This window comes from Gorilla gorilla, chromosome 7 (assembly GCF_029281585.2).
Source record: "Gorilla gorilla gorilla isolate KB3781 chromosome 7, NHGRI_mGorGor1-v2.1_pri, whole genome shotgun sequence".
NCBI classification, from domain to species: domain Eukaryota; kingdom Metazoa; phylum Chordata; class Mammalia; order Primates; family Hominidae; genus Gorilla; species Gorilla gorilla.
This window is the reverse complement of record NC_073231.2, coordinates 82,592,294-82,608,592: the sequence shown is the minus strand read 5'-3', so window position 1 is coordinate 82,608,592 and position 16,299 is coordinate 82,592,294. Positions and strand designations below refer to the sequence as shown.

Below are 16,299 nucleotides of genomic sequence, written 5' to 3'. Positions count from 1 at the left end.
ATAATTCTTTAATAGATGGTTTTTGTGTTTCATTTTAGAATCACAAGAAGCTGATGAACAGCTTGTAGCAGAAGTGGTTGAAAAATGTTCATCTAAGACTTGTTCTAAACCTTCAGAAAATGAAGTGCCACAGCAGGCCATTGACTGTCACTCAGTCAATAATTTCAGAGAAGAACCTGAACATGATTTTAGCAAAATTTCCATCGTGAGGCCATTTTCAATAGAAACGAAGGATTCCACGGATATCTCGGCAGTCCTCAGAACAAAAGCAGCTCATGGCTGTGTAACTGCAGTCTCAGGCAAGGCTCTGCCTTCCAGCCCGCCAGAAGCCCTCCAGGACGAGGCGATGACAGAAGGCAGCATGGGGGTCACCCTCGAGGCCTCCGCAGAAGCTGATCTAAAAGCTGGCAACTCCTGTCCAGAGCTTGTGCCCAGCAGAAGAAGCAAGCTGAGAAAGCCCAAGCCTGTCCCCCTGAGGAAGAAAGCAATTGGAGGAGAGTTCTCAGACACCAACACTGCTGTGGAGGGCACACCTCTCCCCAAGGCATCCTATCACTTCAGTCCTGAAGAGTTGGATGAGAACACAAGTCCTTGTTTGCTAGGAGATGCCAGGTTCCAGAAGTCTCCCCCTGACCTTAAAGAAACTCCCGGCACTCTCAGTAGTGACACCAACGACTCAGGGGTTGAGCTGGGGGAGGAGTCGAGGAGCTCACCTCTCAAGCTTGAGTTTGATTTCACAGAAGATACGGGAAACATAGAGGCCAGGAAAGCCCTTCCAAGGAAGCTTGGCAGGAAACTGGGTAGCAAACTGACTCCCAAGATACAAAAGGATGGCATCAGTAAGTCAGCAGGTTTAGAACAGCCTACAGACCCAGTGGCACGAGACGGGCCTCTCTCCCAAACATCTTCCAAGCCAGATCCTAGTCAGTGGGAAAGCCCCAGCTTCAACCCCTTTGGGAGCCACTCTGTTCTGCAGAACTCCCCACCCCTCTCTTCTGAGGGCTCCTACCACTTTGACCCAGATAACTTTGACGAATCCATGGATCCCTTTAAACCAACTACGACCTTAACAAGCAGTGACTTTTGTTCTCCCACTGGTAATCACGTTAACGAAATCTTAGAATCACCCAAGAAGGCAAAGTCGCGTTTAATAACGTGAGTGACAGTGGGCGCTGGGTGTTGTGCTCTGTGTCTTCTCTGTTGAGTTTGGCAGCCAGCTACTTTTGGCTTTGGTGAACTGAATTTACCTTTGAGGTGCACCGAGGTTCATACAAAGCTTATAATGTTATCCTGCAGTCTTCACTATTTGGCCTAACTGTTGTGTGGAATCAGAAATACCAGAGGTTTCCTTTTCAGATCGTTGTCTTATTTCTGAATCCTTAGCTTAATCAGCTAAGCTCTTTTCCCCTGACCCTAGAGACTTTTTTATGTTTAAAAAAAAATAGACCGGGCACGGCGGCTCACACCTGTAATCCCAGCACTTTGGGAGGCCGAGGCAGGTGGATCACTTGAGGTCCAGAGTTTGAGACCAGCCTGACCAACATGGTGAAACCTGTCTCTACTAAAAATGCAAAAATTAGCTGGGCGTGGTGGTACACACCTGTAGTCCCAGCCACCCGGGAGGCTGAGACATGAGAATTGCTTGAACCCAGGAGGCAGAGGTTGCAGTGAGCCGAGATCACGCCGCTGCTCTCCAGCCTGGGTGACAGCGAGACTCCATCTCAAAAAAAAAAAAAAAAGAATGGCATGAGGTAGACAGGTAGAGATTTGATGGTTTTCAGAAATCCTGGCTGGACTGTTAGGAGTCGCGTTATAGACAATTCAAATGTCACTGCTGGCCACCGTCTTCATACTCTATGGATAAAACAGAAATTCCAGTCCTGTAACTTACCTCTGTAGTGTCAATAACGTGGGAAATGGTCCAAAAGGGTCTTGTAGAAAGAAGACTTTTTACATAAACAGAAAGCTGTGATTTTTGTGGGAAACAAACCTACCACTAAAATTGATGAGAATTCTTGTCTCCATGTGTAATTTCTGGCTCATCAGCCAGGAGGTAAATTTTCAATAAGAATCAAGAATATTTTAAATGATCAGTTAAAACTGAGTAAATTAGTTGGTTTAGTCAATCCCCCATCTCTCCTGGGAAATTATCTGACTTTTGCAAGGTCCTTGGTGTTTTCAGTGTAATTACCTAAGGTCGTATTCCATATCAAGTTTCAGTTTAACTTTGCTACAGGATTACTTTATCACAAAACTTGAGTAGATGATAATACAATCATACATCACTTAGCCACAGGGTAAGCCACAGGGAAATGCATCCTTAGGTGATTTTGTTGTGTGAACATCGTCAAGTGAACTTACTCAAACCTAGGTGGTGAAACCTACTACACACCTAGGCTATATGGTACAGCCTGTTACTCCTAGGCTACAACCCTGTACAGCACATTATTGTACTGAATAGGTGCTAGGTGTGGTGGCTCACACCTGTAATCCCAACACTTTGGGAGGCCAAGGTGGGAGGATCCCTTGAGGCCAGGAGTTCAAGACCAGCCTGGGCAACATAGACACCCCCCCCGCCCCCCCCCACCGATTCCCTGTCTCTTAAAAAATTTTTTTTTAATTAGCTGGGAGTGGTGGTGCATGCTTGTAGTCCCAGCTACTCAGGAGGTTGAGGCAGGAGGATTGCTTGAGCCCAGGAGGTTGAGGTTGCTGTGAGCCATGATTATGCCATTGTACTCCAGCCTGGCTGGCAGAGCAAGACCCTGTCTTTAAAAAAAAAAAAAAAAAAAACTACTATAGGCAGTGTAACACAATGGTAAGTATTTGTGTATCTAAACATATCTAAGCATAGAAAAGGTACAGTAAAAATACAGTATAAAAGATAAAAAATAATACACCTGTATAGGGCCCTTACCATGAATGGAGCTTGCAGAACTGGAAGTTGCTCTGAGTGAGTCAGTGAGTGGTGAGTGAATGAGAAGGCCTGGGACATTACTGTACACTACTATAGCTTCTATAAACACGGTACACTTCAGCTATGCTAAATTTATTTAAGTTTTTTTCCTTCAATAATAGATTAAGTTTAGCTTACTGTAACTTTTACTTTATCAACTTTTACATTTTTTAAGAAGTTTTGACTCGTAATAAAACTTAGCTTAAAACACAAACACATGGTACAGCTATACAAAAATATTTTCTTTATATCCCTATTCCATAAGTTTTCTTTGTATAAAATTATTTATTTGTTTACTTTTTAAAATTTTTGTTAAAAACTAAGACACAGACACACACATTACCTAGGCCTACCCATTACCTAGGCCTACTCAGGATCGTCAGGACATCACTAGACAATAGTTTTTCAGTTCCATTATAACCCTACGGGACCACCATCGTATGCATGACTGAAATGTCATTACATGGCACCTGACTGTATATCCTTTTGTGGCCCTAAAAAGGGCCACATTTTACTAAAAAGTTTGAGTAAAATGTAGAGATAAAGAAGGACCAATGAGATGCAGGATGAAATATGGGAGTATGAGAAGCACTGTGTTTGTACTTGTCACTGTAGATCAGTTGGGGAAATGCTTCTCAGCATTGCTATGACTTAAAGAAAAACTCCAGATATCATGGTGACTTACAGCAGAAAGGAAGACGCCCAGAGGTTTAAAGAGCAGAAGGATCAACTTCAGTACCAAGAAAGTAGAGAGATATAGGAACCAGTTCCTTAGCAGCCCCAGAATGGCTAAGGGGAGTGAAATGTCATTAGTAGCTCTCGATCTGTTCTTTGATTATATATAAGCAGTTAAATGGTTGTTGGAAAATATTATTGATTGGGTACCCTCTTTTGTGGCTTTTAAGGTTGGTCACTCCTCTCTAGACAGCACTTAGGGTATGTACTGGGCACGTCACTGCCTAGGTACTTCCTCCCCTAAATGTGGGATGCTTCTGCATACTGAAGTTGATAAGGAGTCATTTGTGAGTCTTTGAGTTGCATGCAACCAATGCATTAAATAAGATGAAATCTGGGCCAAAGAAAGGGTAATTTATTCTACACTTTATATTCGGCAGCAAGAAGCACTGTCTCTCGAGTCCTGCCACCGTCACCCAGTAGCCTTTTTCCCCTGTTCTGTTTTTGTTGAATGAACTTCTTGATCTAATACACTTAATAGGGTTTTTTTAAGTCCTTATGCAATCAAAAATCTTGTCGTCTTGTTCTTTTTAGGAGAAAGGAGTGCTAGACCTCTTGGAAGTTTATTTTTCATCTATAAATTTGAATTTGTGGCATTTCTGAGTGTTTCTACCAGTCTCCTTTGTAGTTGAGGTCTGTTCATCATTCACTCACTAGTGATAACATTCATGAATACGACATTTTTAATTTGTATCTCACCTCATAGAAAGAATTGTGCAGCTTTTACATCTGCCAGACTAGAGTTGAATATTCCAGTCTTTACATGATTTTTTTCTCCATCTGTCTGTCTGTTTCCTGTCTCTAATTTTGTTGGTGCATCAGGACTACTGAACAAGTGAAATTTCTCTGTTTTCTGTTGTAAGTACTCCTGCTGTTTCTCTTGTCCCTGGGACCGTTGGCAGTTTCCTCTCTCCCCTCCCCCAGCCATCTCTCCATAGCATGTTTGCTTCTAATTCTGAGTTTGATCTTCTGATGATTTTTTTGCATTTCATCAGTCACTTCATGAGTCAGCTTAGCCTTGCAGTTGTCCATACCTAAGGGAGTGGGGCTTGGCCTTTACACCTTAGGTGCTAGAGCTTGCACTCCCTGGCTTGGCAGGTGTCACGTGGTGCTTTGACAATACCAAAAGCTGGCTTGGCCCCAAGATCATCACAGCAGTGGTTTGAGGGACTGTTCTGCTATTTAATATTGGAAATCATTGGCTTTTTTTGGTAGGATAAAGCTACTGGCTTGGAACAGTTAATAAATTTTACTGAATCAGCTCAACTTGAGTTTGGTGGCAGAGGGTAGCACTCAGTAAGAAGATTAGGGAAAGAAGATCATGAACTAGTGATTATGCACATTCCGGTAACTTATGTGCTTGTCTTTGTATTTTTTCTCACAAAAGAAAAAAAGTTGCAAATAATTTTTTCTCTTTTTTTGGTCACAGTGGTGTTTTTACTGGAAATTCTAAGTTTATTAGAACAGAATCTGAATTAGTCCTGTGATCACAAGTTGTGTGCTAATCTACAAATAACAGATGGTTCAAGCTTCGCCAGTTTCAGGCTTTGTGCAGCGTGTGACATTCATCTTCCATCTTACTACTTAATAGGAATGGTAACAGTTTACTCACATATTTTTATTTTTATACTTTTTATTGACGACAGTTCTTCTCTGTGAGCACACAAGTCTAACTGGAACTGTTTTATGAGACGTCTATGGCTTTTAGTGCAATAAAGAATTTTTAAAGAATTTGGTCCAGCGTGATGATTTTTCTAATGAATGTCAAAGCCAAGCGAGTGAGGCTCAGAGGAACTGAATGTCTCCAGCTGCTAAGGCTCTACTGTCTGAAAAGCTTTTGGTGGCGTGTAATTAAAAACCATAGACATCAGAGTGCTACTGTTTGACAACTCACAGAAGCAAGCTGAGGGGGTCTTTTCAGAGAATGAGCCCCGCTGTAGGTCTTTGCTTACCCCGTCTCTCTGGAGAAAACTCAGAGGCGTAAAAGGTGTCCCTGCCTCTGTCCTGCGGCAATGTATGATTTGTGTGGTGCTGTATGCTTTGGCTTCTATCCGCACACACTGCTGTCTGCTCCATTTCATACCTTGACAGTTGTCAGTGTGATTGCAAACTGGCTTGTTTGTGTTTCTTCTCTTTCCAGGAGTGGCTGTAAGGTGAAGAAGCATGAAACTCAGTCTCTCACCCTGGATGCATGTTCTCGGGTGAGTCTGTGCCCATCTCCAGAACATCTCTGAGACCAGGGGTCCCCCAGTGGGAGTTTGCATCCCACTGGCGGGTGGTTCAAAAGGACTTTCCAATGGGTACCTGAGTACTCAGCTTTAAGAAGCCAATTTCCAGATCCTTACTGTCCCTGAAGAGAAGGCCCCTGAAGACAAGGGAACCCTTTCACAATGGCTCTGTTTTTTTGGTAAAATTCCCACTTTAAATGCTACAAAGATGCATCACCATAGGGTGTGAAAGTCTCCAGGGCACCAAAGGGAAGATCTGAAATACTGGTTTAGGTTCTAAGAAGATAATTGACTCTAATAACTGGATGGTATTTTTCTTAAGTCAGATGGTTTTCTAATTCATTGCTTTCAACAATAGAGGAAAACCTGAGTTGTCAGCTGATAGGTCTAAAAATAATGTTTGATGATAGATTTTTTTGGGCACATAACTTGGAAAGGGGTTCAAAGAATTGAAAGGCACTTATGTTACAGAACTACTTTCTGTTTCATCTATTGTTTATATAAGTAAGGTTCCTTAATGATTATATTGATAAAAATAGAAACCGGGAATAAAATTGATGTTGACCTTTGTTACATTCTAGCAATAAATAATATCCATCCATGACCGTATAAACTAATTGCAAAACAAACCGAAGCCCAGGCCCATCTGATTGCAATTAGATCCTTTTGTTCTTTTTAAAACTTTCTCAGTATACTTATTACAGAATTACATTCATAGGTTAATAGAGTTCAATTTAACATAACTTTTCCTATACAGTTTGGATCAGAAACTTGGTATATGGTGTAAGATGTAAAAAGGGGGTGTGATGGGGGAAATTTGCAATCTGAGTTATTTTTCATCTGTTACAAATGTGTAAAACATTCTCCCTCAGATTTTGCTAAAGTAGGCAGCAAGAACTATGAGAAATTTATCTTTGGTTTTCTTTAAAAAAAAAAAAAAAAAAACCCAAAACCCATATATTTATTGCACTGTAAAAGTTTTTAAGAATTAGTGCAATAAAACATTTTGTAATTGATATAACAACTTACTTTTGTGTCTGATAATACTTATCAAAACTTGGCAATATTTTGAAAATAAGTTGTGCATTAATAAATGTGATAACTCTCCAGCAGAAAAAATTTTAAGACTTAAAGAAAAAAGTTTCACAGAGACATTGGATAGAGACCTTTAAAAAGACTTTCAACCATGCAGATGTTTTTCATTTGAATAGTTTCTTGATGGAAGTGGAATGGAAATACAGATTTAGAGAGGAAAAGGAATAACATAAATTTCTGACTTATTCAGGAACTTGTTCATTTAAATTTACATATGGTATCAAATCACTAAGGTAACTAGATAGCATTAAGTAAATTCAATATTTAGAATATTCCAGATATTACATTCTTTGCAATTATTTAAACTTACGCCAAAAAGTTTTTAGATGTCACTTGAAAATGCAATGGGGGACATAGATTTTCAAAAAAAAATCAGGTATATGAGCAAAAAAATTGAAAACCATTGTCTTAAACCACTTAAACTGCTTGCTTATAAACTTAACCTAGAGAAGATCATTTTTTAAAACCTCAGACTCAAGTTACAGAAACTAGGTTCTATAAAACAGCATCTCACAATTAAAAGACTCCAACTTCCTCCTTGCTTTGTACCCAGGTCTGTGGTTAACCTCTCACATATCTGTATGGAGTTGTGTCTACTTTGTTCCATTCATGGGATGTCACTTTTCCCCATTGCTTGCCCTCCTAAAGGGTAGCATCTTCTCTGTTGTGTTTCTCAGGATGAAGGGGCAGTGATCTCCCAGATTTCAGACATTTCTAATAGGGATGGCCATGCTACTGATGAGGAGAAACTGGCATCCACGTCATGTGGTCAGAAATCAGCTGGGGCCGAGGTGAAAGGTGAGCCAGAGGAAGACCTGGAGTACTTTGAATGTTCCAATGTTCCCGTGTCTACCATAAATCATGCGTTTTCATCCTCAGAAGCAGGTATGGAAGCATATCTTCATCTTTCTAATGTACATAAGCATGGAAATGCCTGAAAGCCTAATAAAGCAGGAGGAGCCTTACAGAGATTACAGAATTGAATCACTTGAAGGATAGATTTAGGATGCTGACCTATGCTTTGCTTCTTTACCTGGAAAAGGGACACAAAAAAAGTGCTTATTGAAGTACTAGGAACATAGAGATACTTGTGACAAGTTGTATAGGAGATGCTGATGTATGTGAGACTGCTTGAATTTCTTTATAATTTTATGTGAATATGGCCATATCTTAAAGTATAGTGGTGTGTTAGTTCATTTGCGTTGCTGTAAAGGAATACCTGAGAATGGCTAATTTATAGGAAAAAGAGGCTTATTTGGTTCATGGTTCTGCAGACTGTAGAATAAGCATGGCGCCAGTGCCTGCTTCTGGTGAGGGACTCAGGAAGCTTCCAATCATGGTGAAAGGCAAGGGGGAGCAAGTGTGTCACATGGCAAGAGGTGGGAGGAAGAGGGGGCGGGGAGGATGCCAGGCTATTTTTAACAAAGATTTCACAGAAACTAACAGCAAGAAGTCACTCATTACCACAAGGAGGGCACCAAGCTATTCATGAGGGATCCGCTTCTATGACCCAGCCACCTCCCATTAGGCCTCACTTCCAACTGTTGATCAGGTTTCAACATGAGATTTAGGGGGCAAATATTTAAACTATATCAAATGGCCTATAAATATGTCATATGTTTGACTTTTTTGTGATTGTTATACTCATTGTTTAACTTAGAGAAATAACAACTAACATGTATGGTGCCTTACCATGTACAGGCATTGTTTTAAGTGCTTTGCATATACTCATTCATAGCAAGGTGTTACCCTTTTCTCACTTCTTCAGAGAAACAAAGTAAGTCAAAGAAGTTAAGTGACTTGATTAAAGTCACTTGGCTAGGGTAGGACAGAAAAGTGGTATCTTTTTCCTCACCGCAAGGTTCATGGCTGAGACATCTCTAACAAAAGATCAAGAGAAAAGTGTACAAATATATTTAATATAAGTTTTACATGACATTAGAGCCTCCAGAAATGAAGACCCAAAGGAACAGGGAAAACTGTGCTTTTACAGATAGTTGTGCAGAAGTATAATTGGAGGACAGAAGGGTGTGATCTATGGTAATAAACCAGGGGAACTTAGCAAGTCCTGTTTGTTCCAATTCCTCTTGGTGTCTGTGTCTTTCAGGATAAGGACATTGTTTTTCTCTGTGTACAGGGAGGACCCCTCTTGTAATGAGGTCTTATGAACTATTTTCAGGGGAAGGTCTGAGGGGTTCCTTTATGGCCTGCTTCAGGAAAGGGGGCAGGAGAGGGGCCGAGAGACCTCCCTGCTTCTGCTGTGTCCTCAAATGCGAAGGCACCATATTTTGGTGAAGTGTGTTCTGAACCTCATCATTAGTAAATGGTAGAACTACATTTGACTCTAAGCAGTCTGGTTCCATGGTCTTTTCGCCACAATGCCAAAGTATGAAGAGATTATTTTCATGATACTAGGCTACTGTAAATTTTCCTGGTACAGATGTGGTAAGTTGAGATTGACCAGTGCACTGTAAAATCTTTCTTAACATGCTAATGAGGAACCTGGGCTAACCAGGGTGGAAGCCTCTTACTGATGGACTCATCAGATCATTCTAGAGCTAAGCCCCTCTTTCTTGGGACCCCAGTTACATCCTTGGCCTTAAACTTTACTTACGAAAAGTCTAGAACCATGTTCCTGACTACGTTAAACATTATTAAAAACTCAGATCTTCTTAACATAATTTTATTCATGGGCTTTTATGTATAGAATTTTAAAAGTCATGATCTGCCATTAAGCCAGGGAAGCAGATGGAAAGTCAGGACTTGGAGCAATTTATTCCCCCTGGCCTCCTCATCCCAGGCCTCAGTCTCTCATCTATAAAATAATATGCCAGGCATTGTTCCTGATTTCTTCCAATACTGCCTTCTGCCCTGACGTCTTTCCCAAAGATATTGTTCGCCATTCCCCCAGTTTCTTGGGGTTAATCCTGAGTATTCTTAACACCGGCCTTGGTTTTTTTTCCATCTGAAGTGTCTTCCTTTGCTGCCTCTTACACAGATCTGCACATCCCTTCAGGTCTCTCCAGCATGCTTTTGCTCCCACATTTCCTTTCCCCCTTCCTGTTCCACAGTACCTAGCGCAGTGTGTTAATTACAGGAAGGTAATATTATAAACTTACTGAGGTTAGAGACTACCAGACAGTCATCTTTGAGTCACCTTTGACACAGTACATGGTAAACATTTATTGAATTATATTCTTCCTCACTAGAGGAAATTCCTTCAACAAAAATTTATGTAGAGAGCTGGGGCCCTGTACATACAGTGCTGTCTTCAAAGTTAGCAAACAGCAAGGGGAACGTATTTAAACAAGTGGTTACATTGTAACTGATCAGCCGCATCACAAGCAAGTGGAGGCTGCGGTCCTGGGTGTGGGAGTGGCTACAGGCTCTGTTAGGTGAATCCTGACTGTGTCCTGGGGAGTGTCCCCTTGAAGCTGGGTCCTGATGGATACTTACTAGATGTTCTCCAGGAAATGAGATTTTCACACAGCCATGGGAAGAAAGCTGCCATGTTGGTAAAAGGCCTGGTTGCTTTCTGTAAGTATCTGGCCAAGTGGGAAACAAGGTCATACCGTGGAATCTGGGCTTGATCCTATAGGTAGGGAGGGGGAGGTTGAAGGTTTTTGAATAAGGGAGTGATGGTCACATTTATGTTCTAAATAATTAGCTATTGACAACAATAGTAGTTAGTGATTGCCATGTGGAGGATTGTAACTTTAAACTTTTGTATGCTTTTCTGTATTTTTATGTTTACTTTAATGAGTGCATCTTCTGGTTATTTTATTTTTTATTTTTCTTATTTTTGAGACTGAGTTTCGCTCTTGTTGCCCAGGCTGGAGTGTGGTGGCGCTATCTCAACTCACTGCAACCTCCAGCTCCCTGGTTCAAGCAATTCTGCTTCAGCCTCCCAAGTAGCTGAGATTATAGGCATGCGCCACCACGGCCAGCTAATTTTTGTATTTTTAGTAGAGACGAGGCTTCGCCATGTTGGCCAGGCTGGTCTCCTGACCTCAGATGATCCACCCACCTTGGCCTCCCAAAGTGCTGGGATTACAGGCATGAGCCACTGTGCCCAGCCATCTTCTGGTTATTTTAAATGTCATCCTCTACCCTAGTAGAGTAGAGGATAGACCTGAGACAAGGAAGCCCATTTGAAGGGTGTGGAGGGGAGAATGAGTTTAGTTTCGCTGCCTTGAATTTTAAAGCTTATTATCTTATCTGCTGCATTAATTAGATCAAGGCCACCCTTCTGGGCTGGAATTTAAATTCACTCCGACTTGATGATTAAAAAAAAGCATTCAGTGTTACACAGTGTCCCCTTTCTGAAATAATACCACAGTTAGTACAACACATTTTTCCAAACTTTTAATGGACACAAGGGGGCAGCCTTGCTGTTCTTTCAGCCTGAAGGCTGACTACCTGTTTGTGGCTGACTAACCATGTGCTCCTCTTCTGAATGTCATGGACTTATAACAGCACTCAACAAAATGCCAGTGCTCCTTTTAAATGAAATCTTAAAATGCTTTTCATGTGTTCATAGTCATTCTCGCCTGCACTGGGGTTTCCAAGAGCTTTTCACTAGGGAGGAAAGGAACCGACTTCTTGGGATAACTATAAAAATGACTTTCTGTCTTAGGCATAGAGAAGGAGACGTGCCAGAAGATGGAAGAAGACGGGTCCACTGTGCTTGTAAGTTCCTGAATGTGGAGGGCCGGGTGGGACTCAGGTTTCTTTCAGTATTTGTTTTGAAGCCCATGTGAATTTGTTAAATTCTGGTCAGTGTTAGGTGATGAGGATAAAATGTAAATGAGATAGTTTCTTCACTTGAGGAACACATAGTCTCTGCATTGTAACCCTAGCCACAGGTAGCTGTGGAGCACTTGAACTGTAGCTACTCAGAAAAAGAAGAAGCATAAATGTCTCAACTTTTTATATTAACTACATGTTGAGATGATAATATTTTGGATGTCTTGGGTTAACTAAGGTTTATTATTATCATTATTATTGTTGTTATTATTATTATTATTATTTGAGACAGTCTCACTCTGTTCCCCAGGCTGGAGTACAGTGGTGCGATCCTGGCTAACTGCAACCTCCACCTCCTGGGCTCAAGTGATCCTTCTACCACAGCCTCCCAAGTAGCTGGAACTAGAGGCGCGTGCCACCACACCCAGCAAGTTTTTGTATTTTTTGCAGAAATGGGGTCTTGCCATGTTACCTAGGCTGGTCTCAAACTCCTGGGCTCAAGCGATCTGCCCACCTCCGCCTCCCAAAGTGCTGGGATTACAGGCATGAGCCCCTGCACCTGGCTGGTTTACTCAGTTCTTTTTTTTTTTTTTTTTTTTTTTTTGGAGACAGAGTTTCACTCTTGTCACCCAGGTTGGAGTACAGTGACGCAATCTCGGCTCACTACAACCTCCACCTACTGGGTTCAAGCAGTTCTCCTCCCTCAGCCTCCTCAGTAGCTGGGATTACAGGCATGCGCACCATGCCCGGCTAATTTTTGTATTATAAGTAGAGATGGGGTTTCACCATGTTGGCCAAGCTGGTCTCAAACTCCTGACCTCAGGTGATCCACCTGCCTTGGCCTCCCGAAGTGCTGGGATTACAGGCATGAGCCACTGCGCCCAGCCCATTTACTCAGTTCTTAAACTTTAAACTTCCTAATTCCCAACTGATTGATCCATAAAATGAGTAGCACCCATTTGCCTTATCAAAGTGGTTGTAAGGATAAGATGAAATGACAACGTGAAAGATTTAAGCTGTAAAGTGCTAGAATACACTAGTGGTGTGCTAGAATACACTGTTGTGTTAGAATACACTGGTGTGCTGTTGATAGGAAACACGTGGAAAAGAGAGTGAAAAGGAAGAGAGTGAAAAAGAAAAATGGCAAACACTGTCTCTGAAGCCAGCTGGTGAGGAACATATCATATGCTGTGACCTTTTAAAAGCAACTCCTTTTGAACTTCCCAACATAAATTAATTTCTGCTTCCTTAGAACATTGAATAAACATTGTATAAAGAAATTTCACCATGCAAAACATTGAATGAAAAAATCATCTATTTAATCCATCATTCACTTTTTAAGTTTATCTGTGTTGCTCTGAAGTCCATTCCTATGTGGTCTTGTGCCCAGCAGTAGGTGGTGGCTGGACTAAGGCCAGAGTACAATCAGTGGTAGGAGTCAGTCTCTCCTTGCTTTTCAGCTGTTGTTCCACAGCATTTTTCATGTAAGAAGTTAACTTTTCTTTTTAAGTTTTAAATGTTTTAAAAGGTGAGTTCATTTGGCTTTTTTGGGCACGTCTGTGTTAGAGTACAGCAGGGGCTGATACTGCTCCGTTGTGATTGAGGACACATGAGCACAGTCAGCACACTGCCACAGATTAGTGATGCGAATTCTCCACAGCCATGGGAATCTGTGGCATCTGTGCTCACTATAAATTTGCAACCGGGAGTCCATTGAGTTCTATTGTCTATAGACTGGTCTTTGTTGGTCCTCAATTGTGAATGTTTTGAGGGACTGGGAGAAGCACTGGCAAACATGAAATAAAGCCCTTTTGGAAGGATATGATTGACTGATTTAGCGTCTTCATTAAAGACATATTAGATGGCCCAGGCCTAAAAGAGATCTTCTGGCCAATTCTCTGTGATGGTAGATTCTGTAACAAGCTTGTCCAACTTACTTAATTTTGTTGTTGTTGTTCTGATTGGTTTTGTTTTAGGCTTTTAGCAGCCTGAAGCCATAGTTTTTAGTTTCTGTCTCTAGTGATAAGCGGAAAAGAGGGATGAGGAAGGGGCTTTACTGCCCCAACCAGAAACAGAAACTAAGAACCCATGACTGCATTCTCTCCCTTGGACACCCCTGTGAAATGTTCTGCACTTTTTGATAAGCAACCTAAAGGACTAAGGAATGTAAAAAGTTAAATCCTAGGAGACTGCAAAAGATGGCTAAAGTAGGCAAGAGCATACATTCCTGCCCTGACACCTGTAAGAGTTGTTGCATTTTGAGTAGTGAGGCTTGTAAATGTGGCCAGGCAGAGAGGAGAGTGGCTGGGGAGAGTCGGCAGGCTGAAGAGCCCACTCACCTGGAGACATTAAACACCATCTAAGGTTTGCTCTCCTACCGCCTGCTCAGGATGCTGCCTCTTCCGGACCCTACATGTGTTAGCATTGAGTTGTTAAGCAGGCAGACTGAATTCATTTACCCTCTCAACAAATGAATGAGATGCTGAACTCTGTAATGGACGTTGATGTTTTCCTGGCTATGAAGATTTTTAGGGGGCTTATTTCCCAAATTCTCACAAACGTGGTAGCCATGGAAAGCACTGAGAGTCTGTTTCCTAAAGTTGACTCAACCTGGGGACTCTGGCTTAAACTAAGAACTCAGAAGAGACTGACCCATGAAATGTTATTAATTTAGAATCAGAAGTTTAACAGTGAGGTGAATCAAGTCTCAACTTGACCTCCTGTATTACCTCCCTTTAGGCAAGTAAAAGTTTCTTGATAAGAAACAAGGCACAGGAAGTTAATGAGATGATTCAAATGTCCAGGGGTGTATCAGCTATCTGCTGCTGTGTAACACATTACTCCAACGCTTAAAGCAAGTGTTTATTATCTCATTATTTCTGTGGGTCAGGAATCTTGGGCAGCTTTGCTGGGTGCCTCTGACTCAGGATCTGTTACAGGCTGCAATCCAGGTGTTGATCAGGGCTGCAGTCATATCCAGGCTTGACTTGGGGAGGATTTGCTTCCAAGCTCACTCATGTGGTTGTTGGCAAGTCTCAGGTCCCCACTGGCTATTGGCAGAGACATCGGCTCCTTGCTACATGGGCCTTTCCCTGTAGCTTCTCAAAACATGGAAGTCAGAGTTTGTTCAGAACCTAACCTCAGAAGTGACATCCATGACGTTTGCCATATTCTAATGAGTCACTAGGTCCAGCCTACACTCAAAGGGAAGAGATTACAGAGGGAGGGGATTAGTACTGGATGTAGGGGTTACTGGGGGGCATTTTAGAGGCTGCCCACTGCAAGTGCCTTCTGGTTCTAGTGGTAGATCTATCCCAAGACAGAAAAGAGAGGTTTTTGTGGGTACCTTGGACTTCTGTTGGCATGGTGGGCTGCCCTCCCCCAAATGCTGCTGGAACATGGGCACTGCCAGCTTGTGGCTTTTGTATTTTGCTTTTCTGTGGCCTGAGACAGGTTTCTATTTTGCGCCCATGGCTGAGGTCTGTGAAGCCGCATGCTAAAATTCTGTTTCTGAGCATTTTCTAGAGAGAGGGTAAAACTATAATGACTCTGAAAAATTTAAAAGCCACTCGTCTACGTTCACCTTGGACTTTCTGTTTAGTATTGATTCACACAAGATGTAACTGATTGATTATAATCAGTAACTAATTGATTAGTTATCCCACATTTAAGATTAAGATTATTACAGGTCACTTTGGCATTTTGGATGTTCCCAAAGTATTAGATGACTCATTTATATAAAAAGTTTACTTCTGGCTGGGCACGGTGGCTCACGCCTGTAATCCCAGCACTTTGGGAGGCCGAGGCGGGCGGATTGCAAGGTCAGGAGATTGAGACCATCCTGGCTAACACGGTGAAACCCCGTCTCTACTAAAAATACAGAAAAATTAGCCGGGCGTGGTGGCGGGCACCTGTAGTCCCAGCTACTCGGGAGGCTGATGCAGGAGAATGGCGTGAACCCGGGAGGCGGAGCTTGCAGCGAGCCGAGATTGCACCACTGCAGTCTAGCCTGGGCCACAGAGTGAGACCCCGTCTCAAAAAAAAAAAAAAAAAAAAAAAAAGTTTACTTCCATAGGTAGGAATAGCCAGCAGAAACGTCTTTTAGGAAGGAAAATAGTACAAAGTCCATGTTCTCATGAAAAGAAGTTTGCCAGTGTTTCGCTCTGGAACCTGAGCTTATGAAAGAAGCTCCTCAGAGCTTCTGAGCCAGCACCTCAGAGGGCGAAGTGCTGCCAGAAGGGAGTGGAAAACTTAGTAGCGAGGAAGCAAGGAAGAACCAACACACAGTCATGGTCCTTGACTTATGTATGGCCATTTTGCATATGGGCAACGATGGCACACACCCAGCAGGCTGGGTTACAGCAGGAGGTCGCTGCGGAGCAGCGGAAGTTCAGGATGATCCTGAATCATCCGGGTGAAAGGGTGGGGGTGAGAGTTCAAAGAGTTCAAATATATTTGCTATTTCTGCCTCCTTAGGCCTGAAAGTTAGTATATTTTAGAAACATTTCCATCTGCAGTGGCTAAAGATACATACAAAGCATC

General features: G+C 42.1%; 1 protein-coding gene across 22 annotated transcripts in view; it reads left to right on the top strand.

Annotated features, from left to right (window-relative positions):
• The window catches only part of TACC1 (transforming acidic coiled-coil containing protein 1), a 97,346-nt gene that overhangs the window by 64,088 nt on the left and 16,959 nt on the right, over positions 1–16,299 (top strand). For 6 of the 22 annotated variants that reach the window (XM_019032388.4, XM_055348970.2, XM_055348968.2 and 3 more), the window contains exons 3-6: positions 39–1,155; positions 5,829–5,889; positions 7,689–7,896; positions 11,648–11,700. In XM_019032388.4, coding sequence (XP_018887933.3) covers positions 39–1,155; positions 5,829–5,889; positions 7,689–7,896; positions 11,648–11,700 — 1,439 coding nt within the window. Of the gene's footprint in view, positions 1–38; positions 1,156–4,510; positions 4,547–5,828; positions 5,890–7,688; positions 7,897–11,647; positions 11,701–16,299 lie in introns of all 22 variants that reach the window. The other 16 variants (XM_055348973.2, XM_019032390.4, XM_055348972.2 and 13 more) reach the window with 5 other exon arrangements.